The following is a 24,865-nucleotide window of genomic DNA, read 5'->3' as shown; positions in this document are numbered from 1 at the left end:
AGTGGCACAGTGATTAGCACTGCTGCCTCACAGTGCCAGAGACCCAGGTTCAATTCCCGCCTCAGGCAACTATCAGTGTGGAGTTTGCACATTCTCCCCATGTCTGGTTTCCTCCCACAGTCCAAAAGTATGCAGGTTAGGTGAATTGGCCATGCTAAATTGCCCGTAGTGTTAGGTGAAGGGGTAAATGTAGGGGAATGGATCTGGGTGGGTTGCTCTTCGGACGGTTGGTGTGGACTTGTGTGGGCCAGAAGCTAGAAAATGGGATTAATGTAGTCAGACCTTTGTCGACTGATATGGACAAATTGGGCCGAATGACCTCTCCTGTGCTATAAATGTCCATCAGTCTAAAATCAACAGCATCCAAACATCGGTCAAGAAAAAGAAGGAAGCATATGTCAGATAGAGACAGCAGGGATCGAGTGAACCCCCCTCCAAAAGAAAGTACAAAGGTAAAAGGAGTATACTTAAGAAAGGAATCAGGAGGGTAAAAAGGGGACATGAGATAACTTTGGCAAATAAGGTTAAGGAGAATCCAAAAGAATTCTACAAATACTTTAAAGACAAAAGGCTAGGCAAAGAATAGAGCCCCTTAAAGATCAGCAAGGCCACCTATGTGTGGAACAGCAGGAGACGGGGGAGATATTAAATGAGTATCTTGAATCAGTGCTTACTATGGAATCAGTGCTTACTATGGAAATGAATATGTAAGCTAGAGAACTTGGGGAAATAAACAGCAACATCTTGAAAAATGTCCATAATACAGAGGAAGAAGTGCGGGACGTCTTAAAATGCATAAAGGTAAATAAATTCCTGGGATTTGATCAGGTATACCCTAGAACTCTGTGGGAAGCTAGGGAAGTGATTGCTGGAGATCTTGCTGAGATATTTGTATCATCAATAGTCACAGGTGAGGTGCCAGAAGACTGGAGGTTGGCCAATATGATGCCACTATTTAAGAAAAGTGATAAGGAAAAGCCAGGGAATTATAGCCTGACATTACTGGTGGGCAGGTTGTTGGAGGGAATCATGTTGGAGGTTGTACATGTATTTGGAAAGGCAAAGACTGATTATGGATAGTCAGCATGGCTTTATGCATGGGAAATCGTGTCTCAGTAACTTGAGTTTTTTGAAGAAGTAATGAAGAGGATTGATGAAGGCAGAGCAGTCGACATGATCAATATGGACTTCAGTAAGGCATTCAACAAGGTTCTGCATGGTAGACTAGTTACTAAGATGAGATCACATGAAATACAGGGAAATCTAGCCATTTGGATACAGAACTGGCTGGAAGGTAGGAGACAGAGGGTGGTGGTGGAGGGTTGCTTTTCAGACTGGAGGCCTGTGACCATTGGTGTGCCACAAGGATTGGTGCTGGGCGTACTGCTTTTCATCATTTATATAAATGATTTGGATGTGAGCATAGGAGGTATGGTTTGTAAGTTTGCAGATAACAGCGAAGAAGGTTACCTCAGAGAACAACGGGACCTTGATCAGATGAGCTGAGAAGTGACAGATGCAGTTTATTTTAAAGAAATGTGAGGTGCTGCATTTTGGAAAGACAAATCAGGGCAGGACATAAACACTTAATGATAAGGTACCGGGGAGTGTTGCTGAACAAAGAAACCTTGGAGTGCAGGTTTGTAATTCCTTGGAAGTAGAATCACAGTAGACAGGAGAGTGAAGAAGGCATTTGGTATTGCTTGCCTTTATTGGTCGGTGCATTGAGGTTGGAGTTAGGAGGTTACGCTGTGGCTGTACAGAACGTAAGTTAGGCCACTTTTGGAATATTGCTTTCGAATATGGTCTCCCTGCAACAGGAAGAATGTTGAAAGGGTTCAGAAGAGGTTTACAAGGATGTAGTCAGGGCTGGAGGGTTTGCGCAGTGATGAACAGAGGGATCTTGGAGTCCAAGTCCATAACTCATTGAAAGTGGCCACACAAGTAGATAGGGTTGTATAGAAGGCACATGGCATGTCTGCCTTTAGTGGACAGGGCATACAGTATAAGAGCCAGGAAGTGAGCTTGCAGCTTTATAAAACTTTAGTTCGGCTGCACTTAGAGACCAGTTACACATGGCAACCAAGTCACAGGTAATACCTCAGGCAAATTCTGAAGGAGATCGCATTAGCCTCTCCAAATTATTCTATCTGACCTCAAGTTAAAGAGGTCAGTTTAAAACATAACCACCTGATGATGTCCAGTGTGCAAAACAGCAGCATTAATTGTCAGAGAGGGGGTGAAAGGTGAACTCCCTGTGCATAACAAAACTAGGGTATACAAGTTGAGAACTTTAGACGTGCTGTTGGGCCTTTTACGCTCCTTGGGAATCTCTGAAAAATACTGATGGATCTATCCCCTGATGAGGACCAACAGTGGTGTGGATAATTAGGGACAGGCCTTTGCCAGGTTCCTCCAACACCAGATCTAGCCAGGAATGAGAAAGATTCCCAGTTATTTTTTGGTTGCTCCTGAGATCCTTTCCTAATTTCAGTCACTCCAAATCTAGTAGTGCTAATAGTGATGATGTTGCCATGACATGAGAGCTCATGTGGGCTCACAAAGCACAGAGAATATCAACATGTCTTGCATTTTGTCTGGAAGATCTTCACAAAGATGGCTTTGATGATTGGCTACTCTGTGATTGAAAGTTGCGTTAGCAGGCACCACTCTCCTGGGTCACAGACCCCTTTATGACCTGTTCCTGTCCTTTGATGTCACAAGGTGTCTGCCCAGGATTCTGAGCCATTCTGCTGTGAATCTCAGTTTGGTGACTGAGCTCCTGAACATAGTCCTGAGTGGTAATCATGTGCGATGATTCAGACAAGATACGGCGAGATAATCTGAAACTGACAGCAGAGAACAAAGCATTGAAGCGGCAAATTACCCTGCTTAAAGAAAACGAGGAGCTACGTAGCATGCTATCCTCTAACTGTGCACCATTGCTCGGACAGAAAGCAAACTGTTACTCAAATCTTAGTCATTCCAACACAGCTGCAATGACACGAGGTAACTCAATATTCACTCTTTTTGCAGGCCAATAACAACAACAACTTTGTATTAATGTGGCACCATTAACGTTACTCCCAAGCGACTTCACAGGTGTATAATAATACAAGCATCAACTCTATCAAATCTGGACTCCCTTCAATGGTAGACACACCAACAAACCAGTGACTATTTTAATACAAAAAGGTGCAAAGCAATAAGTTTATTCTAGTGTAATTTTGTTTTTCTTTATCAATTTCTTTATGTGAATTTGCTTCCCTTTTACATTCAATCAGCCAACATTAATCCAGAAAGGTTCTGACTTCAGAGATAAATCAACCTCAGTGGTTTTATTGATACTTAGCAAATTACAAGCGAGCGCCATGTTCATGCATTTCCTCACTGTGTATCTATTAGGGTGGCCAACCCCTAACCAATCTCAGTTCAAATTACTAAAGAATGACTGAAAGGGAATAAGGCAGGATGTACTATGTTGGCTGATAATGTGGCGACCAGAACTGTACACAGTATTCCAAATGTGGCCGAACCAAAGTTCAATACAACACTAATATGACCTGCCATCTGTTGTACTCAATATCCTATCCAATGAAGGAAAGCATGCCATATGCCTTCTTGACCACTTCACTGACCTGTGTTGCCACCTTCAGGGAAAAATGGACCTGAACAATCAGATCTCTCTGTACACAAATTTTTCCCAGGACTTTTCCATTTACTGTTTGGTCCGCTCTTGAGCTGGATCTTCTAAAATGCATCACCTCGCATTTGTCCAGATTGAACTCCATTTGCCATTTCTCTGCCCAACCCTCCAATCTATCTAGATTCTGCTGAATTGTCTGACAGTCCCCTTAACTATCTGCTACTCCACCAATGCTGGTGTCATCTGCAAACGTGCTAATCAGGCAACTGATACCTTCCTCCAGATCATTTATGTGTATCACAAACAACAATGGTCCCAGCACAGATCCTTTTGGAACACCACTGGTCACAGATCTCCATTTTGAGAAGCTCCCTTCCACTACTACTCTCTATCCCCTGCCGCCCGACCAGTTCTCTATATATCTAGCTAGAACACTCTGGACCCCATGCGACTTCACCTTCTCCATCAGCCTACCCTGGGGAACCTTATCAAATGCCTTACGATAAAGTCCATGTATATGACATCTACAGCCCTTCCCTCAACAATCAATTTTTTCACCTTTTCAAAGAATTATATTCAGTTTGTAAGACATGACTTTCCCTGCACAAAACCATGCTGCCTATCACTGATAAGCCCATTTTCTTCCAAATGGGTCTATATCCTATCTCTCAGTATCATCTCCAGCAGGTTCACCGGACTGTAATTCCCTGGACTATCCCTGCAACCCTTAAACAAGGGGGCAACAGTAGCAATTCTCCAGTCCTGCAGGACCTCACCCAGAGAAACATTTTACAAGGTTTGAAATATCAAACCTTAATACAATGATAAACACCCTGACTCCAAACTAATGATAGTTCTTGCCCCAATCATTTTTGATTTTTTGATCATCCCAGTAATCTTTCCCCAATCATTTGATGCATTTTACATTTCATTAAGCTGAACGCCTCCTCCTAACCTAGAATTCCCCTGTGAAGTCATCCTTACCCAATTAGATTATATTTAATTAAATGATTCTAATAAATAAGATCATATACACAGAAGACATTCCTATATATCCAAGATGCTTATATACACATTTTGTCCCATTATACCATACTCTGACCTATACTTGCTTGGTTAGTTTCCAAAACCAATTCTCTCCAGTACTGTACAAACACCATTGTACCTTTCCAGTTAATTACTGATAAGTAGATATTGTCCTGTCTTCACAAGAACATAGGAGCAGGATTAGTCCATCCAACCCCTTGAGCCTGCACCTCCATTCTAGATCATGGCTGATCATCTACCTCAAGGCTATATTCCCATGCTATTCCCTTATCTTTTGATGTCATTTCTAGATATCCTCAATCTCTGCCTTGAACTTAATGACTGAGTCTCCACAGGCTCTGGGGTAGAGAATTCCAAAAAAGTCACCACCCCGTGAATGAAAAACTCTTTTTTCGTTTCAGTCCTAAACGGCTTGGAGGTTGTGTCCTTCAGTTCTAAAATGGCCCTTCTACCTCACTTAGAATCCCACCTTAAACATTTCACCACCTATTATATGGATATGGGCACATGGTCCTCTGACCAAATAGAGCAGGAGTTTTTAGAAGTGTGCCACAGTTGATAACAATTGTATTGTACACTCCTGGGTAATGATCTGGTTTACAAAGTCAAATAAACATTGGCACGCTCCATAGTGCTCTCTCCAAGAAATCCGCATCAACTCCCAGTCACTCCAACAATCTGGTGGCATTCATTGCAGGGAATGTGCTGTCTCCAGTGGCACTAAGGAGCCATTGAAGCAGCTCCTGCCTCTGGCACCATGCAGTAACATGTGCACTTACGAATCTCTTCATAAATCCAAGCTGCTCCAAACAGAATCGGCCAAAAAGTAACTCAGAGACAACGATGGATACTTGTCAAAGCCCATTTCACTGAAGCGTCACTTTGTACAGTCCAGCACCCAAATGCATTGGGGCTCCCTCATCTGTGCCTTTGTCAAGTTCCTTTGCTAGAGTGACAGTGAAAATTGAATGTAGTACTAATACAGTCAGACAAAGCGTCAGCATAACTGTACCCTCCAGCTTCATAAATTACTAGTGTGTGCTTTTTTCCTTTCCTGCTTCTCAACGTTAATTCAACATGGAAAGTCTTGAACCTCCTATCATTCAAAGCTTTTAATTAGTAGTATATTTCTGTCATATAGCTACATTGTGTATCAACATTATGGATTTACGTTGTGTACAGTATATCTATTGTTACTATCCTTTTGGGGCCAATAACCGATTTCTCAAAGCTCTGATGTCACAGCCAGGAATTCCAATTGACAATTCCTCCCCTTTCCCAGGAATCTGGAATTTTGGTTTCTTTTCCTGTTGGGCTTGAAATCACAATCAGTACAGATAACAGCTGACAAACTTGAGTTTCATCTCTCTCGTTAAAATGTAAAAACTTGCATTCAGAAGCATTGCATTTAATTATTTCTCTGTGCAACTGATTTAAACCCAGACATTCCATTTCAAATATCATAAATCCTCATATAACATCTTCATCGAGCAGTTCTCATCCAGACATATAACACTTCTGAAAATCTGTAAATCTACGTCCATGGTGATTTGACAAGCTAAAGGGTTTTCTGAATTGTTTTGATGACATAATCTGCCTAAATCTTTCTTTTTCAACATGATCATGGCTACTCAACTGCTTCATCTTCACTTTCCTGCCTGGACCCCATAACACTCAATTCTGTGAGAGATAAACAATCTATCTATTTCTGCCTTAAATATATTCAATGATGGTGAATCCATAACCCACTGGATTAGACAATTCCAAAAATTCACTACCTTCTGTATGATTAGATTCCCTACAGTGTGGAAACAGGCCCTTCGGCCCAACAAGTCCACTCAGACCCTCCGAAGAGTAACACACCAAGACCTATTTCCCTCTGACTAATGCACCGAACACTATGGGCAACTTAGCATGGCCAATTCACCTGACCTGCACATCATTGGAATGTGGGAGGAAACCGGAACACCCGGAGGAAACCCACGCAGACACGGGGAGAATGTGCAAACTCCACACAGTCGCCCGAGGCTGGAATCAAACCTGGGACCCTGGTGCTGTGAGGCAGCAGTGCTAACCACTGAGCCACCGTGCCGCCCCCACGAAGAATCTTTTTTCCTAGCAAAACAGAAATTGCTGGTAAAGCTCAGTAGGTCTGGTAGTATCTGTGGAGAGAAATCAGGGTTAACATTTTGGATCAGTTCTTCTTCAGAACTCAGAAGAATTTTTTTTCCTCATCTCAGTCCTGAATGATCATCCCCTTGCCATCTTAAATGGCATCTGCCACTTGCTCCCCCAATCATACTTACAGTACAAAATGTGGCATTTGGCCCATCAAGTCTGCATCCACCCTTTGAACAGTATCCCACCCTGACCCATACCGCATCCATGTCACCCCAATTTACCATGGCTATCCACCGAGGTCTTCACATGCCTGAATACTATGGGACAACTTATCAGAGCCAGTCTAGGTAACCTGCACATCTTTGGACTTTGGGAAGAAACCACAGCACCCAACAAAAAGCCACACAGCCACAGGAAGAACATGCAAACTCCACACAGTCACCAAAGGTGAGAATCACTGTGACGCAGCAATGCTAACCACTGTCCCACCGTCCCACCCCTCTCCAATTGTGTGTAGTCTTCACTATTTGCCTCTATTTCCAGTTAATTGTTTTGTGAAAATGTGGACCCTTTGAATGTGGAAATGTTCTTCATTCAACCTCAACCAATGAACTAACATTCAATTGAAGGAACAGTATTCAGCTCAGTACTAGATATTCCAAATGATGTCTTTCTCATGCTTTGTTAAAATTAGAATAATTTCTTTTGATTGCTAATTGAAAGTTCTTCGGATGTATTTTAATTTGATCAGTTCAATTGTTTAGATAGAAGTACAGGAAGTTTGGGAAAATTTAGTCGTATTTGATGTACGTGCAATCCAACATCATTCAATGTCTTTCAGCTTCTCATCATATTTAATTTGTGACTTGAATCAAGGATTAGTGAACTGTGTGTTCCAATGACAGGAGGCCCAATAATGTGTCTAAACAGGAGCAGGATGTTACAAATTAGGTTGACAAATTAGGTTAATGTATTAACCTAATTCGGAGTTCAATCCCAAGAATTTTAAGGCCAAAGAGGAGGAAATGATCTATCAACCTTCCAGAGTTTGAGCACTTCATTCAGTTCTGGGGAGTTGAGACTATGATCAGATCAGCCATGATCTCACTGAATGAAGTGGCCTACTCCCGTTCCTGATTCATATGTTTATACACTGGTTTGTACTTTGGTTCTGTCTTCAAAAAAGAAGACACAAATCACCGCCCAGAAATGTTGGGGAACCGAGGATCTAGTAAAAGTACAGAATGGGAAGAAATCAGTATAAATAAGAAAATAGTGCTGGGGAAATCAATGGAGTTAAAGGCTGCCAAGTCACCAGGGTCTGATAATCCACATCCAGAGTACTGAAGGAAGAGGTCCTGAAAATATTGGATGTTGTGGTGGTCATCTTCCGAAAACCTTTTAGAATCTGAGACATTTTCTATTGCTCGGAGGTTGACAAATGTAACCCCACTGTTTGAAACTGGAGGGAGGGAAAAAATAGAGAATTACAAACCAGTTAACCTAACATCAGTAATGGGGAAAATGCTGGAGTATTACAAAAGATGGGATAACAGAACACTTGAAAAACAGTAACAGAATTGGACAAAGTCATCATGGGTTTATGAAAAGCAAAACATGCTTAACAAATGTACTGGAGATTTTTTGAGAATGCAACTAGTAAAATAGATAAGGGAGAATCAATGGATGTGATGTATTTGGATTTTCGAAAGGCTTTTGTTAAGTGCCTCATAACAGGTTAGTGGATAAAGTTAAATCATATGGGATACGGAGTAGCATATTAGTGTGGATTGAGAGTTAGTTGACAGATTGGAAACTGCTGAAAATGTGTTGCTGGAAAAGCGCAGCAGGTCAGGCAGCATCCAAGGAACAGGAGAATCGACGTTTCGGGCATAAGCCCTTCTTCAGAGGCTTGGAAACCGAGCAGGGTAAATGGGTCTTTTGGTCTTTTTCTGAGTGGCAGGTAGTGACCTGCAAGGATTATTGCTTGGAGCCCAATATTCATTATATATTAAATGGCATGGATGAGGAAATCAAATGCAGCATTCCCAGGTTTACTGACGACAAAAAGAAACTGGGCATGATTGTGATTGTGAGGAGGTTCCAAAGAGGCTGCAAGGTGATTCCGACAAGTCGAGTGAGTGGATAAATACATCAAGGATGAGGTGAAATGTGGCTGAATATGAAGTTATATACTTTAGTGTGAAAAAAAGGAAGAGTATTATGTAAATGGTGATATATTGGAATGTGTGAATGTACAAGGGGTGTCCTTGATCGGCGGTTAATGAAAGTAGACACTAGGTGCAGTATGAGAGTAAATGCTGCATTTGCCTCATTTTGCAAAAGGATTTGAGTTCAGGAGTTGGAATGTTTATTGCACTTATACAGAACCTTACTGAAAGCACACCTGGAGCACTGTGTGAAGTCTTGATTTCCCTACCTAAGAAAGGATATACTTGCAAGAAAGGGAGTGCAGAGGAGGTTCACTGGGTTTACAAAACTATGAGGGGCATGGATAGGGTAAATATAAAAAGTCTTTCCCTGGGGTCAGGGAGTCCAGAACTAGAGGGCATAGGTTTAGGGTGAGAGGGGAAAGGTATAAAAGAGACCTACGGGGCAACGTTTTCAAGCAGAGGATGGTATGGGTATGGAATGTGCTGCCAGAGGAAGTGGTGGATGCTGGTACAATTGCAACATTTAAAAGACATTTGGATGGGTGTATGAATAGGAAAGGTTTGGAGGGATATGGGCTGGGTGCTGGCAGGTGGGACTAGATTGGGTTGGGATATCTGATCGGCATGGATGAGTTGGACCAAAGGGTCTGTTTCCGTGCTATACATCTCTAAGACTCTATGACTCTATGATACTATGGATGGCATGAGGAGAGACTGATTGCACTTGGCCTCTATTTACTAGCATTCAGAAGGGAGATCGGATATGATTGACCATCAAACATTCCGACAAGGATGGACAAGTAGCTGCAGGGAGGATGTTTCCTCTGGTTGGCAAATCTAGAACCAGGATCAGGATTTGGAGTAGGACTGAGATGAGGAAATGTTTCAAAGTGAAGTTATGGAATTCTATGCCACAACGGCCATGGAGATCACACCATTGAATATATTCAAGAAAGTGAATGATAATTTTTAAATTTTAAAGACTTCAAGAGGTATGGGGAGAAAGGGAGAACATAACACTGAGATAAAGGATCAGCCATGATCATATTGAATGGTGGGAGACAAAACCCTGCAGGTGCTGGAATCCAAGGTAGACAAGTAGGAGGCTGGGAGATAAGTTACACCTGAAATGTCAACTTCTCCACCCCCTGATGCTACCTGGCTTGCTGTGTTCTCCCAGCCTCCTGCCTGTCTACCTCATATTGAATGGTGGAACAGGCTTGAAGGGTTGAATTACCTACTATTGCTCTTAGTTTCTAAGTTTGAGGGCACAGCATCCCAGGAAGGATTTATTCATTTTGGAATGTAGTTTCACTGGATGTCTTCAGGAGTAAAGGACAAGATTGAGAGAATGAGGGACCAATTAATAACCCGATTCATGTAGGAAAAGGTGTATCAATATTAACTACTAAAAAATAACTGATGAATTTGAATTTGTTAATGGTTTAGTGCAAAAGCAGCTCAGGAGTTTTTTGATTCTTTATTATTCTGGCCTCATTGGAAGTATTAGTCATAGAGTTAGAGTCCGACAGCACGGAGACAGGTCCTTTGGCCCTAACTGGGTCCATGCCGACCAAAAATGTCCATCCACACTGACCCTATTTCCCTGCACTTGGCCCATATCCTTCTAATCCTTTCCTGCCCATGTATATGTCCAAATGCCTTTTAAATTTTGTTAATGTACCCGCCTCAACCACTTCTGCTGGCAGCTAATTGCATATGCGTACCACCTTCTGTGTAAAAAAGTTGCCCCTCAGGTTTCCCTTTTATTCTTTCCTTAAACTGATGCCCTCCAGTCCTCGATTCCCCAACCCTGGGAAAAAAGAGAGTGCATTCACCCTATCCATGCCTCTCATGATCTCATACACCTCCATAAGGTCCCCTCCCTCATACTTACCGCCAACCTGAACTATAAATCTCCTCAAAAATTCTCTCCCCTCAGTCTCCAACCTCTTGTCAACCTCTTCCAAAACTCAGACCATTGAGTCCAGGCAACACCCTTGTAAATTTCATCTGCACTCTTTCCAGTTTAATAACATCCTTCCAATAACAAGGTGACCAAAACTGAACACAGTACTCACCAACACAGTATAACTCCAACATAACTGAAGGCCAGTATGCCAAAATCCTTCTTCACTGTCCTGTCTACCTTTGACTCTACTTTCAGAGAACTGTGAACCTGGACTCCAAGATCCCTCTCTTCCACTACACTCCTTAAGGCCCTACCTTGATTTGACTTTCCAAAATGCAACACTTCACACTTATCTGTATTAATCCCCATTTACCATTTCTTGGCCCACTTCCCCAGCTGATCAAGGTCCTGCTGCAATTTCTGACAACCTTTCTCACTGTCCAGAATACCGCCCTGTTTTAGTGTCATCAGCAAACTTACTAATCATGCCTTATACATTCTCATCCAAGTCATGGATATAGATAACAAACAATATTGGACCAACCCCTGAGTCTTGGTGAAGAACTAGTTGTCAAAGGTGAAGGACACTGTGTGAGAACCTCTCTGGCTATATCGAAGGCATCTTGAAACCCATTGTACAGGGGACTCCCAGCTTCTGTTGTGACACTACAGATTTCTTACAGAAACTCAGCACCCTTGGACCAGTTGAACCAGGAACATTTCTCGTCACAATGGATGTTTCAGCACTCTACACCAGCATCCCCCACAATGACAGCATCATGGCAACAGCCTCAGTACTCAGCACCAACAACTGCCAATCTCCAAACACCATCCTACAACTCATCCACTTTATCCTTGACCACAACATTTTCACCTTTGACAAGCAGTTCTTCATTCAGACACACGGAACAGCCATGGGGACCAAATTTGCACCCGAATATGCAACATTTTCATGCATAGGTTCGAACGCAACTTCTTCTCTATGCTGGACCTCCAACCAATAATATACACCAGGTACATTAACGACACTTACTTCCTCTGGACCCATGGCGAGGAGTCACTGAAACAACTACACACTGAAACGAGTTTCATCCCACCATCAAACTACTCTTCATGATCTGTCTCTTTCTTGGACACATGCATCTCCATCAAGGATGAGTACCTCAGCACTTCACTCTACTGAAAACCCACAGATAACCTCACGATGCTACACTTCTCCAGCTTCCACCCGAAACATTAAAACAGCCATCCCCTGCAGACAAGCCCTACGCATACACAGAATCAGTTCAGATGAGGAGGAATGTGACTGGCACTTGGAAATACTCAAGGATGCCCTTCTAAGAAGGTAGTACAATGCTCAACTCGTTGACTGCCAGTTCTGACATGCCACAGTGAGAAACCGTAATGACCTTCTCAGGAGACAGATATGAACTGCAACAGACAGGGTACCCTTGGTTGTCCAGTACTTCCCAGGATCCAATAAACAACACCATGTTTTTCGCAGCCTGCAAAATATTATCAATGAGGATGAGCACCTTGCCTCTACTTCTTGCCTTTAACCAACGACCAAACATCAAACTGCCCTGCTTTCAAGACAACACCTAGTCACGGTAGACGCTGCAAGACGTGTCAGAGTGTCAACACGGATACCACCATTACTTGTGGGGACACCTCACACCATGTACATGGCAAGTACTCATGCAACTCAGCTAACATTGTCTATCTCGTACACTGCAGGCAAGGATGCCCTGAGGCATGGTACATTGGCGAGACCAAGCAGAGGTTATAGCAACGGATGAATGGACATCACACAATAATCACCAGACAGGAGTGGTTCCCTCCCAGTCGGAGAACATTTCAGCGGTCCAAGACATTCGGCCTTGGACCTTCAGGTGACCATCCTCCAACGCGGACTTTGGGACAGGCAACAACGCATAATGGCCGAGCAGAGGCTCATAGCCAAGTTTGGTACCCATGGGGATGACCTCAACCCGGACCTTGGGTTCATGTCACACTATAGATGACCCCATTGTACTACACACACACACTCCTGCAGAATCATACACTCATGCAGACCCTTTCTCATACACAAGCTCTTTCTCATACACTCACACCTACACTCCCACACTCACACGCGCACATGCACCCTCTCACAGACTTATACTCCTTTACACTCACACACATACACACATTGTCTCACAGACACTCATACCTCTTCCACACACACAATAAATTTGTGGGGTGAATTTTTACTTGCAGAATTACATTTTGTTTTGCTCAAAAACTGCATGAATCCACATAAGATTCTGTAAATTCATTTTTTGGTGAGAATCAGTCTGAACATTGTGGCATAGACAGACAGCCTCACACAGGGCACCTCACACCTTCAATGCATTATCTGGGCCGACATGACAGCAATTGTTAAAATTCACTTGAGAATATAACTTTTAAAAAGTTCTGTGATTTACATATGAAAGACCTGAAGCCAACATGTTCATTCTAAAAGATGAGAGACTTAACAAACAATCCAGCTCTTTTTCAAGAAATAATTTCAGTTACATCAAACTGTAAACTTTTGCTATAAATTCTGTGCCTTACAATTATGTACTCCACAACCTTCTGATGAAGGAGCAGCACTCCGAAAGTTAGTGCTTCCAAATAAACCTGTTGGACTATATCCTGGTGTTGTGTGATTTTTAACTAGGAAAATCAAAATTCCCTACTAAGATAACCCTATTGCTCCTGCAAGTCTCTCCAATCTTCCTGTATATTTGGTCCTCTAATTCCCGTTGACTATTTGGGGGTAGCCTATAGTACAACCCCAATAACGTCACCATCCTCTTCTTATTACTTAGCTCCACCCACAAAGCCTCACTGGATGATCCTTCAGTTATTTCATCTCTGATTACTGCTGTAATACTCGCCTTCGTCAAAGATGCAACTCCTCCTCCCTTCCTTCCACCACCTCTGTCCAGCCTAAAGCACCTGTACCCTGGCTCATTAAGCTGCCAGTCCTGCCCTTCCCTTAGCCATGTTTCTGTACCTATCCACGTCCTGAGTTCATCAGCCTTACCTGTTAGCCCTCTTGCATTGAAATAAATGCAATTTAATCCAACAGGCATTCCTTGCTCCCTGTTGTGTTCCAGCCTGACTTGTCTTTTCAAATTACTATTCCTGATTACTGGATCTCCTTTCAGCCTTGCGCTTGCCTCCTTGCTATTGAGGATCCCAAGCCCTGACAATCCAGTTTAAGACCTCCCTAGCAGCACTAGCAAACCTGGCTGCCAAGATATTGGTTCCCCTCCAGTTCAGGTGCAACCCATCCCCTCTTGAACAGGGCACCTCTGCCCCAGAAAAGATCCCAATGATCTGAAAATCGGAATCCCTGTCCCCTGCACCAATACTTTACCCATGCATTCATCTGGCATATCCTTCTGTTATTACCTTCGCCTGCACTTGGCACTGGAATTAATCCGGGGACTATTACCAACGAAGTATTGGTTTTTAACCCTTTTCCTACCTCTCTATAATCATTCTGCAGGACCTCATTCTTATTTCTACTGATGTCATTTGTGCCAATGTGCACCATGACCTCTGGCTGCTCACCGTCCCCCCTTGAGGATACAGCCACAGAATACTAAACACTATTGTGTTTATTTTTAAGCAAAGGTTGCCCAGGACAACTCTCAGAGAGCTGCATCAGGGAAACTCCCATGTGCCAAGATATAAAGACAGAGGATACAGAACTGAACTATTCAAAAAAGACTGAGAGAAAAATGTATCTTAAACGCAAGAAGGAATTAATAACTTAGATGCAACGGTTATTTCATTTAAGCCTAAAGATTATTCATATCAAATTAGTGAGCCTGAAACTATTACTGAGCGAATGATGAGCAAATGGGTAAAATAGACATTGAAATTGTATTTAACCAAACCTTCTAGACGATTGCATGGTAGCCAGGAAGGAACTGAAGAATGGGCTTAGGAGAGCTAGAAGGAGGCATGAAAAAGGTTTGGTGGGTAGAATTAAGGAAAGCCCTGAGGCATTCTACAGTTTTGTGAGGAACAAGAGATGGCCAGAGTGAGGGTGGGGCCGATCAGGGATAGTGGAGGAGATTTGTGTCTGGAGTCAGAGGAGGTAAGGAAGTCCTTAATGAATACTTTGCTTCAGTGTTCACTAGTGAGAGAGACCTTATCATGTGTTGAGAAACATTTGTTGGCGTGAAACAGACTGATATGTTCAAACAGGTTGATCTTAAAAAGGAGGATGTGCAGAAAATTTTGAAATACAGAAGGACAGATAAGTCCCATGGGCCAGACAGGATATACCCACAATTACTACAGGAAACAAGGGGAGAGATTGCTGCACCTATGGCAATGATGTTGGCATGGTCATTGTCCACTGGAGTAGTGCAAGATGATTGGAGGGTGGCAAATGTTATTCCCTTGTTCAGGAATTCTGAGAATTACAGACCAATCTTATGTCTGTGGTAGGCAAATTAGTGGAGAGGATTCTGAGAAACAGGATTTGGAAAACCATAGTTTGATTAGAGATAGTCAGCATGGCTTTGTGAGGGTCAGATCATGCCTCATAAACCTTATTGAATTCTTTGAGGATATGACAAAACACATTAATGAAGGTAGAGCAGTGGATGTGGTGTACATGGATTTTAGCAAGGCGTTTGATAAGGTTCCCTAAGATAGGCTCATTCAGAAAGTCCAACCTGTCCATGCCGACCAGATATCCCAACCCAATCTAGTTCCACCTACCAGTACCCGGCCCACATCCCTCCAAACCTTTCCTATTCATATACCCATCCAAATGCCTTTTAAATGTTGCAATTATACCAGCCTCCACCACATCCTCTGGCAGCTCATTCCATACACGTACCACCCTCTGTGTGAAAACGTTGCCTGTAGGTCTCTTTTATATCTTTCCCCTCTCACCCTAAACCTATGCCCTTTAGTTCTGGACTCCCCAACCTCTGGGAAAAGACTTTGCCTATTTATCCTATCCATGCCCCTCATAATTTTGTAAACCTCTATAACGTCACCCCTCAGTCTCTGACGCTCCAGGGAAAATAGCCCCAGCCTCTTCAGCTTCTCCCTATAGCTCAAATCCTCCAACCCTGGCAACATCCTTGTAAATCTTTTCTGAACCCTTTCAAGTTTCACAACATCTTTCCGATAGGAAGGAGACCAGAATTGCACGTAATATTCCAACAGTGGCCTAACCAATGTCCTGTACAGCAGCAACATGACCTCCCAACTCCTGTACTCAATACTCTGACCAATAAAGGAAAGTATACCAAACGCTCTCTTCACTATCCTATCGACCTGCGACTCCACTTTCAAGGAGCAAACAAAGCTAAGGTGAAGTAACAAAATGTTTTTTCATATTGTGTGCATTGTGGGTTATGGAATGCACTGGAAATGTGATGGAGACATTTCATCAGGCATTCAAAAATATCATCAGGATGCTTATTTGGATAGAAACAGTGCAAGGGTGTGGAGCAAGAGCAGATGTTTGGTACTAGGTAAAGATCGTCATTTGAAAAGCTAGTGCAGGCGTGATGAACTGAATAATCTCTTTCTGTGCTGTAATGATTCAGTGATTCCCTCTTGTCAGTTCACAATATTTTGTCTGCATTTGTGTTTTAGGTTCCACAATGTGCAGCTCCCCAGAGCAGACAAGCACCAGTGAAACACTGGATCATCACAACCGGCAGCCGAGCCCCACCCTCGAGAACCTGCTCACCCTCTCTTTGTCAGATGATGTGCACTCTGTGAGCTTCAATGCCGCAACACAGCCAGCAAAGTCCTCCAGCTACTGCCGAACCTCAGAGCTGTTTGAGACCAGCACCCCTGATGCTTTGGGCAGCTCCCAGGAAGAGGAAGTGAGCAAACAGTTGGTCGACACCGAGACCCGGCCCAGCACCAAGAAGATGTGGTTTTCAGAAACAGCTACGTCAGATGAATCAAAAAAGCTGTTTCTTGAGGAGGGGAACAAAACGCGAGTATTTTATGTGAATGGTAAGCATTTGTACAAATCTCTGAAGAAACCGTCTCTCCTCAGGGCACTCTCCTCAGGGCAAAGCACAGGACCAAGGAGAGAGACAATGAGTGGAAGGGTCTTTCCAATACCCCTATGAACAGTATCTTGCCCGTTTCCTAACTCACCTGTTACCCCAGTTTTACTGTCTGGCATTGGTTGCTGCTCCAATAACACATCATATTTGCAATTCCCAATTTGCCATCAAGTTTTGTTCCCCTCCCGATCTCTATAACTTACTCTGGCCCTATAATTCATCACGATCTCTGCCTTACTCCAAATTTGTCCTGTCCTGCTTCCCCAATTTAATCATATCTTCAATGCTCCCTAAGTGCTGGAATGTTTTCCTAGAACCTCTGTCTTGAAGGTCCTCCTCAAAAATTACTCCTTTGACCAAACATTCGGTCTCCTGTTCTCAGATCTGCTACATTACGCTACATTACCCCTGACTATTGCACCGAGCCGACACATTGCTGAACATGATGGGCAATTTAGCATGACCAATTTACCTAACCTGTACATCTTTGGATTGTGGGAGGAAACCAAAGCACTCAGAGGAAACCCACGCAGACATAGGGAAGCTGCTCAATTTGTTTGAGAAATGTTTCCACACAGTGCTTTGGAAGGTTTTACTGCGTATAAGTCTCAAGGTCCGACGGCTTCTGAATCAAACATTCACACCGACAAGCTGTTCAGCTACCTGGAAGTCAATCACATAGTTATTGGTGGGAAGGGAGAAGACCTTTATCATCATTAACAGGTCAGCCTATTACAGACAGTCACTCATTGCTTTTTTTTTAACAACTGTCCTTTTCCCATTCCACTCACAATCAAAATACAGAAAAATAAAATAATTCTAGTCAGCGCCTGCCTCCAGGCTTATAAGATGAAACACTATTTCAAAAATATATTCCAACACAAAATATGTGGAAAATGGGACAAATGCAAATTTAGTGTACGTTTGGCAGTACAGTCTCAATGGCCCAAAGATTCTTTTCTGTACTTATTGATCTATGATACTGCAACAATTTTACTGAAGACTTAAATCCAATCATTCCTCCTCCTCTTCCCTAATATAACCTTTTACAATCTTATCATCTTTTCTACTATTAACTTATTACATTATTTTACACTTGGGATAATGTAGGTGGGGACAAAGTTTTGTCTTTCTTGTATTTCCTCTAAACCCAAATGTTGCACCAGTACTCAAATATCTCTGCTTCACAGCTCTGCCCAGCAATGTTACCTACAGTTTACTTGCCAACTCTTGCCAACTCTGCCACATGAAGGAAATCCTTTTGTCATTTCCAGTGCAATTTCCTAAATGAAGTACAGAACCTGGTGTTTTACTTCGCATATGTTATTTACTAATACTGCACACAAATCCTCATTGACTCTGTTTCAAATCAAATTCTGAATTCTGTCATGCCTCACTCAGGTAACACAAGCTCTGCTACCTTTGAACAGTCACAAAATTTAAAGATTTTATGAAAGTATTAAAAAAAAAACATTTATCTGTTATTTTAGACTGAGATTGATAGAAACCATGGACCAGGTTTCTGGACATAACAAGAATGACTATTTATTATAAATAAGTACATTCTAACTACAGGTGAACAATGATGAACCATTGACATACACCTCATCTAGTTAAAACTCTAGTATTAAACCCCCTCCCCAACACACATACAATATAGACAGGTACAAAGAAGGAACATGGGTATTATGGACACAGGGAAGGACCGAGAAGGCAGTTCAATGGCCCCTGTCCACAGGATTCCTGAGATGATCACTGGAATTAAGAATGAAGAAGAGCTTATGCTCGAAACGTTGACTCTCCTGCCCCTCGGATGCTGCCTGACCGGCTGTGCTTTTCCAGCACCACACTCTCTCACTCTGATCTCCAGCATCTGCAGTGCTCACTTTGTCCTAGAGTGGTTTGGTGGTTGGGCAGGAGAGTTGAGTGGTCAAGGGAGGGTGTTTGGGGGTAATCGGGTAATCAGAAGACAACTCCTAAATACCTCCTCTCCCTCAAGTCGTGAAGATCCTGATGATGTCAGAGGGTCTTTTTCAAATGAGCAGCATATTCCAGTCCACAGTTTAACCACTTGAGCTGTTCAACCACTTGAGAGAAAACCAGCAGCAGTGTCTTTGATCTATTCACACAGTCTCCCAGGTTTGAAACCTTACTAATCAGCTAACAGAGGAAGATACAGAAGCACACTAAAAATGAGGAAATAATTAAGTGGCAAAGGGGGAAGGGAAATACAATATCTATCACTAGATAAAAAGTACGAGGGAAACTAATGAGGTTAAAGACTGATAAGTCCCCATACCTGATGGGATACATCCTAGGATGCCAAAGGAATTAGCTACAGGGACTGCTAATCCACTGCTTATAATCTTCCAGGGATCCTTAGATTCTGGAAGAGTGCCAGCGTTTTGGAAAACTGCCAATGTTGCACTTTTATTTAAAAAGGGCAAGGGACAGAAAAGGGTAACTTTTGGCCAGTTAGCTTAATTGTTTGTTATTGGGAAAATGATGAAGATGTACAAGAATACCCAGGTCCCTCTGTGCTTTTTTGGAACCTCTCTCCATTTAAGAGTGGTCTGTGATTTTTTTTTTATTCTTCCTACAAAAATACATGATCTCACATTTTCCTACATCAAACTCCATCTGCCAAGTTGTTGTCCATTCCCTCAACCAATTTATATCCCTTTGTAGAAACCTTGTATCCTCAACACAACATGCCCTCACCACTTATTTTTGTATTGTCAGCAAATATAAATACATTACACTCTGTCCCTTTCTCCCAGATTTACTAAAAGCAGTAAATATTTGAGACCCAATGACTAATCCTTATGGTTATCCACTAGTTGTATCTTTCCAGTCTGAAAAAAACCTATTAATCCTGACTGTCTGTCTTCTGCGCCATGTGAATACATTACCCAATACCATGAGCTCCTATCTTGTGCAATAATCTATTATATGGCATCCTATCAATTCCTTCTGGAAATACAAATATACTACATCTACTGGCGTTACTTTATAAACTCTACTTGTTATATTCCCAAAGAACTCTAGAAAATTTGTTACATTATCCTTTTACAAAACCATGTTGTCTCTGACCTTTTCTAAATGTTCTGCTATTTCTTCTACAAAATGTTTTTGCTGGTTTGTATACTTTATTTTTTGGTTAGATATTCTCCTTGACCTCCTTTATTGATCATCCTTCTCATAGAATCCTTCCTTTTCGCCAGAATGAACTTTAACTGTGCATTATGGAATATCTACTCAAATGTCTGCCATTGTTCTTCCACTGAATTTCCCTACCTGTATTTTCCCAGCCTACTCAGACATCTCTTTGTTCACATCTCTGTAATTGCCCTTTTATAAGTTGAGGACATTGGTTTGAGACCCAAGTTGCTCTCCCTCAAACTAAATTTGAAATACAGGTAGACAACAGGTACCTGTGGTGGAAAGGACGATGGATGAGGACTTGCCATCTGAGGTAGTTTGGGCTGAGGTTAGGAATAGGAAAGGTGAGGTCACCCTGTTAGGAGTCTTTTACAGGCCTCCTAATAGTCCTAGAATCATTGAAGAAAGGATAGGGAAGGTGATTCAGGAGATGAGTGACAGTAATAGGGTGGTTATTATGGGGGACTTTAACTTTCCTGATATTGATTGGGAAAGCTATAGCTCAAGTTCGTTAGATGGGTCGGTGTTTGTTCAATGTGTGCAGGAGAGTTTCCTGACACAATATGTAGACAGGCCAACAAGAGGTGAGGCCATACTGGATTTGGTTCTGGGTAACGAACCAGGCCAGGTGTTAGAATTAGAGGTAGGTGAGCACTTTGGGGATAGTGACCATAATTCGGTGATTTTTACTCTCGTGATGGAGAGGGATAAGTGTGTACTACAGGGCAAGAGTTATAGCTGGGGTCAGGGAAATTATGATGCGGTGAGGCATGACTTAGGATGTGTGGCTTGGAAAAGTAGACTCCAAGGCAAGAGTGTAAATGATATGTGGAGCTTGTTCAAGGAGCAACTATTGAGTGTCCTTGATAATTATGTACCTGTCAGGCAGGGAGGAAAGGGTCGTGCGAGGGAACCGTGGTTTAATAGGGAATTGGAATCCCTTGTTAAATGGAAGAGGGCGGCCTATCTCAAGATGAGACGTGAAGGTTCAATTGGGGCGATTGAGAGTTATAGGGTAGCCAGGAAGGACCTGAAGAGAGAGCTAAGAGCAGCAAGGAGGGGACATGAAAGGTCCTTAGTCGGTAGGATTAGGGAAAACCCTAAGGCTTTCTATAGGTATGTTAGGAATAAAAGAATGACTAGGGTAGGAATAGGTCCAGTCAAGGATAGTAGTGGGAAGTTGCGTGTGGAGGCGGAAGAGATTGGGGAGACACTGAATGAATACTTTTCTTCAGTATTTACTCAGGAACAGGGCATTGTCGTCGATGTGAATACTGAGTCACAAATAAGTAGAATGGATGGCTTTGAGGTATGTAGAGAAGAGGTGTTGGAAATCCTGGAAAAGGTGAAAATAGATAAGTCCCCTGGGCCTGATGGCATTTATCCTAGGATTCTCTGGGAAGCAAGGGAGGAGATTGCAGAGCCATTGGCCTTGATTTTTATGTCCTCTTTGTCTACTGGAGTAGTGCCAGAAGACTGGAGGATAGCAAATGTGGTTCCCTTGTTCAAAAAGGGGAGTAGGGATAACCCTAGTAACTATAGGCCGGTGAGTCTCACTTCTGTTGTGGGCAAAGTCTTAGAGAGAATTGTAAGGGATAGGATTTATGCACATCTGGATAGGAATAATGTGATCAAGGATAGTCAGCATGGTTTTGTGAAGGGCAGGTCGTGCCTCACAAACCTTATTGAATTCTTTGAAAAGGTGACGAAGGAGGTTGATGAGGGGAAAGCGGTAGATGTGGTATATATGGATTTTAGTAAGGCGTTTGATAAGGTTCCCCATGGTAGGCTACTGCAGAAAATACGGAGATATGGCATTGAGGGTGAGTTGGAGGTTTGGATTAGGAATTGGCTGGATGGAAGAAGACAGAGGGTAGTAGTTGATGGCAAAGTTTCTTCATGGAGTGCCGTCACTAGCGGTGTTCCGCAAGGATCTGTTTTGGGACCATTGCTGTTTGTCATTTTTATAAATGACCTGGAAGAGGGGTTAGAAGGTTGGGTGAGCAAGTTTGCGGATGATACGAAAGTCGGAGGAGTTGTTGACAGTGAGGAAGGATGTGGCAGGTTACAGCAGGATATAGAGAAGCTGCAGAGCTGGGCAGAAAGGTGGCAAATGGAATTCAATGTAGCTAAGTGTGAGGTGATTCACTTTAGGAAGAATAACAAAAAGATGGGGTACTGGGCTAATGGTCGGATACTTGGTAGTGTGGATGAGCAGAGGGGTCCATGTACACAGATCTCTGAAAGTTGCCACCCAGGTAAATAGTGCGGTGAGGAAGGCATATGGCGTACTGGCTTTTATTGGTAGAGGAATTGAGTTCCGGAGTCCTGAGGTCATGATGCAGTTGTATAAGACTCTGGTGCGGCCGCATCTGGAATATTGTGTGCAGTTTTGGTCGCCATACTATAGGAAGGATGTGGAGGCACTGGAACGGGTGCAGAGGAGGTTTACCAGGATGTTGCCTGGTATGGAAGGAAGATCGTATGAGGAAAGACTGAGACACTTGGGGCTGTTTTCATTAGAGAAAAGAAGGTTTAGGGGTGACTTGATTGAGGTGTACAAGATGATTAGGGGGTTAGATAGGGTTGACAGTGTGAACCTTTTCCCGCGTATGGAGTCGGGTATTACAAGGGGGCATAGCTTTAAATTAAGGGGGGGTAGATATAGGACTGAAGTTAGGGGTAGGTTCTTCACTCAGCGAGTCGTAAGTTCATGGAATGCCCTGCCAGTAGCAGTGGTGGACTCTCCCTCTTTATGGGCATTTAAGCGGGCATTGGATAGGTATATGGAGGATAGTGGGTTAGTATAGGTTAGGTGGGCTTGGATCGGCGCAACATCGAGGGCCAAAGGGCCTGTACTGCGCTGTATTCTTCTATGTTCTATGTTCTATGTAACCCTGTATCCGAAACCCTTGGGACCAGCTGTCTTTTGGATAAAGGATTAAATGGCATCTTTATAGTAAAATAAAAAACAATTACCAAACAGCAAACCCACCTTTGATTACTACAAATGCTGAGACAGAATTGACTCAGCAATTCTGGGGACCCACGCCGCTACGTCACATCTGAGTGACATTGGTCAAGTGGGTGTGGAGTTGAGTTAACTGTTTCCATGCCAAACAACCTTGTTAATGAGAAAAAACATCAGGAAAAAAACTTTGGATTTCGGAGCTTTTCGGGATTTCAGATAATGTCTACCTATTACTATCATGTTGTGATCTCTACTCTCTAAAGGATCCTTAACTACCTTTTTTTCTACCTTAACTACTCTCATCTCTTTACACACCCCCATTATTTCCTGATTCATGCTTCATAGAAGCATCTAGCTCTGATCATATTTTTGACACCTGATCTTCCAGAGATGGATTCCTTCTCAAATATGGAGAAAAACAGTCGTGTGATTGGAGAGATTGCATTCCAACTTGATCGGAGGATTCTTGCACACGTATTCCCAGGATTAACCAGACTGTATGGATACACCGTATCCAACATCCCATCAAAAATCAAACAGGTACCTCTTCCACCATTCCCTCTTAATGCATTTTATCTTGAAAAGAAGATTAAAATTGTTTAGTTAAATGAAAATTTAACATGGATTTTCAATATCGGATACATTTTTTAGAAACCTATTTTAACTAAGTTATGTTATGCATTTTGATATGAGTGCTGTTGCAGATGCATAAAAGTGTTCCTGACTAATGCCCTGGAAACTGATTGGGCTATGTTTGACTTGGTGCAGGAATAAGAAGTGATAGAATCTCAGCCACTCTTCCACATCTCTCTTCTGCATTTCTTACAGAATTCCATCAATCCCACAGATGGCACAGTGGACAAACAGAAATGGAGGGAAATGACACAGTGTTACACAGCCTTGTTATCAAAACTCGAGAAACTCAACTATAACACGGACATCCATACTGGCTTCAGTGAGTTTCTGGTTAACACATACGGGATTCTCAAACAGCGCCCAAATGCCTACACCAACATCACCTACAACCCCATCATCCTACGCAAACTCGTCATTGACATGGTCCCTGCTAAGTTTCTCCGTGACACGCTGGTTTTGCTGAACTGTCTGTGTGAGCTATCACGTAATGACAAGAAACCCTTGTTTCCGTGGTGACTGTTGGTGCCTTTGAAATCACTCAGAGTTCACGAGATTTAAAATAAACCATTTACTTTCCTTTTTTACTTGAAATGAAAATGTAAAAATGTGTGCTGAGACCGATGACTGATGTTAATGCTGATGTTCCTGTGTTCTTCGACTGTATGGAGACCCAACATTTGAAGAGCTGAAAAATGCAATTATAAATAAATCTATGTAACTTTTAGAAAGAAAGAAGAGCTCTCAGCAAATCTTCTTGAGCCTTGAGATGATATAAGATAACTTTCTGTGGTCATGGTCAAAACCCCTGGTCACCAGGAGGAGCATTAAGATGGGACTAAGAATAGAGTTTAGAAGGTGTCTTGTACTTCTTTTGGGTCACAAGTCTTTTTGCACACAGAATGCTTCCTTCACTGATCCATCCATGTGCTCCCTGACTGTCACATGGGCTGTCTGTCCCTGACAATCCAATTGCAGCTAGAGTGCTGCTATCTCAATGATATTCTTAGTCTCAGATCTAGAAAGAAACAGAAATTGCTTGAGAAACCCGGCAGGTTTGGCAGCATCTGTGGGAAGAAAGCAGAATTAACGTTTCTTCAAAAGTGAAGA

General features: G+C 42.6%; 2 protein-coding genes across 2 annotated transcripts in view; both read left to right on the top strand.

Annotated features, from left to right (window-relative positions):
- The window catches only part of lss (lanosterol synthase (2,3-oxidosqualene-lanosterol cyclase)), a 130,285-nt gene extending 113,614 nt beyond the window's left edge, over positions 1-16,671 (top strand). Inside the window, exon 22 of the mRNA XM_087988954.1 lies at positions 16,562-16,671. The gene's annotated coding sequence lies outside the window, so the exon portion shown is untranslated. The remainder of the gene's footprint in view (positions 1-16,561) is intronic.
- Positions 16,570-24,344, top strand: LOC122551471 (speriolin-like protein). The gene is made up of 3 exons (XM_043693427.2): positions 16,570-16,933; positions 23,511-23,662; positions 23,951-24,344. The coding sequence occupies exons 1-3, from the start codon at positions 16,570-16,572 to the stop codon at positions 24,272-24,274; spliced, it is 840 nt and encodes a 279-aa protein (XP_043549362.2). The 3' UTR covers positions 24,275-24,344.
- The last annotated feature ends 521 nt before the right edge of the window (positions 24,345-24,865 follow it).

Source organism: Chiloscyllium plagiosum, unplaced genomic scaffold (genome assembly GCF_037043375.1).
Source record: "Chiloscyllium plagiosum isolate Xiang-an unplaced genomic scaffold, Cpla_swu_hap1 HiC_scaffold_7, whole genome shotgun sequence".
In the NCBI taxonomy this organism is placed as follows: Eukaryota; Metazoa; Chordata; class Chondrichthyes; order Orectolobiformes; family Hemiscylliidae; genus Chiloscyllium; species Chiloscyllium plagiosum.
Note: the sequence above shows the minus strand (reverse complement) of the source record. Positions and strands in the feature narration are given on the sequence as shown.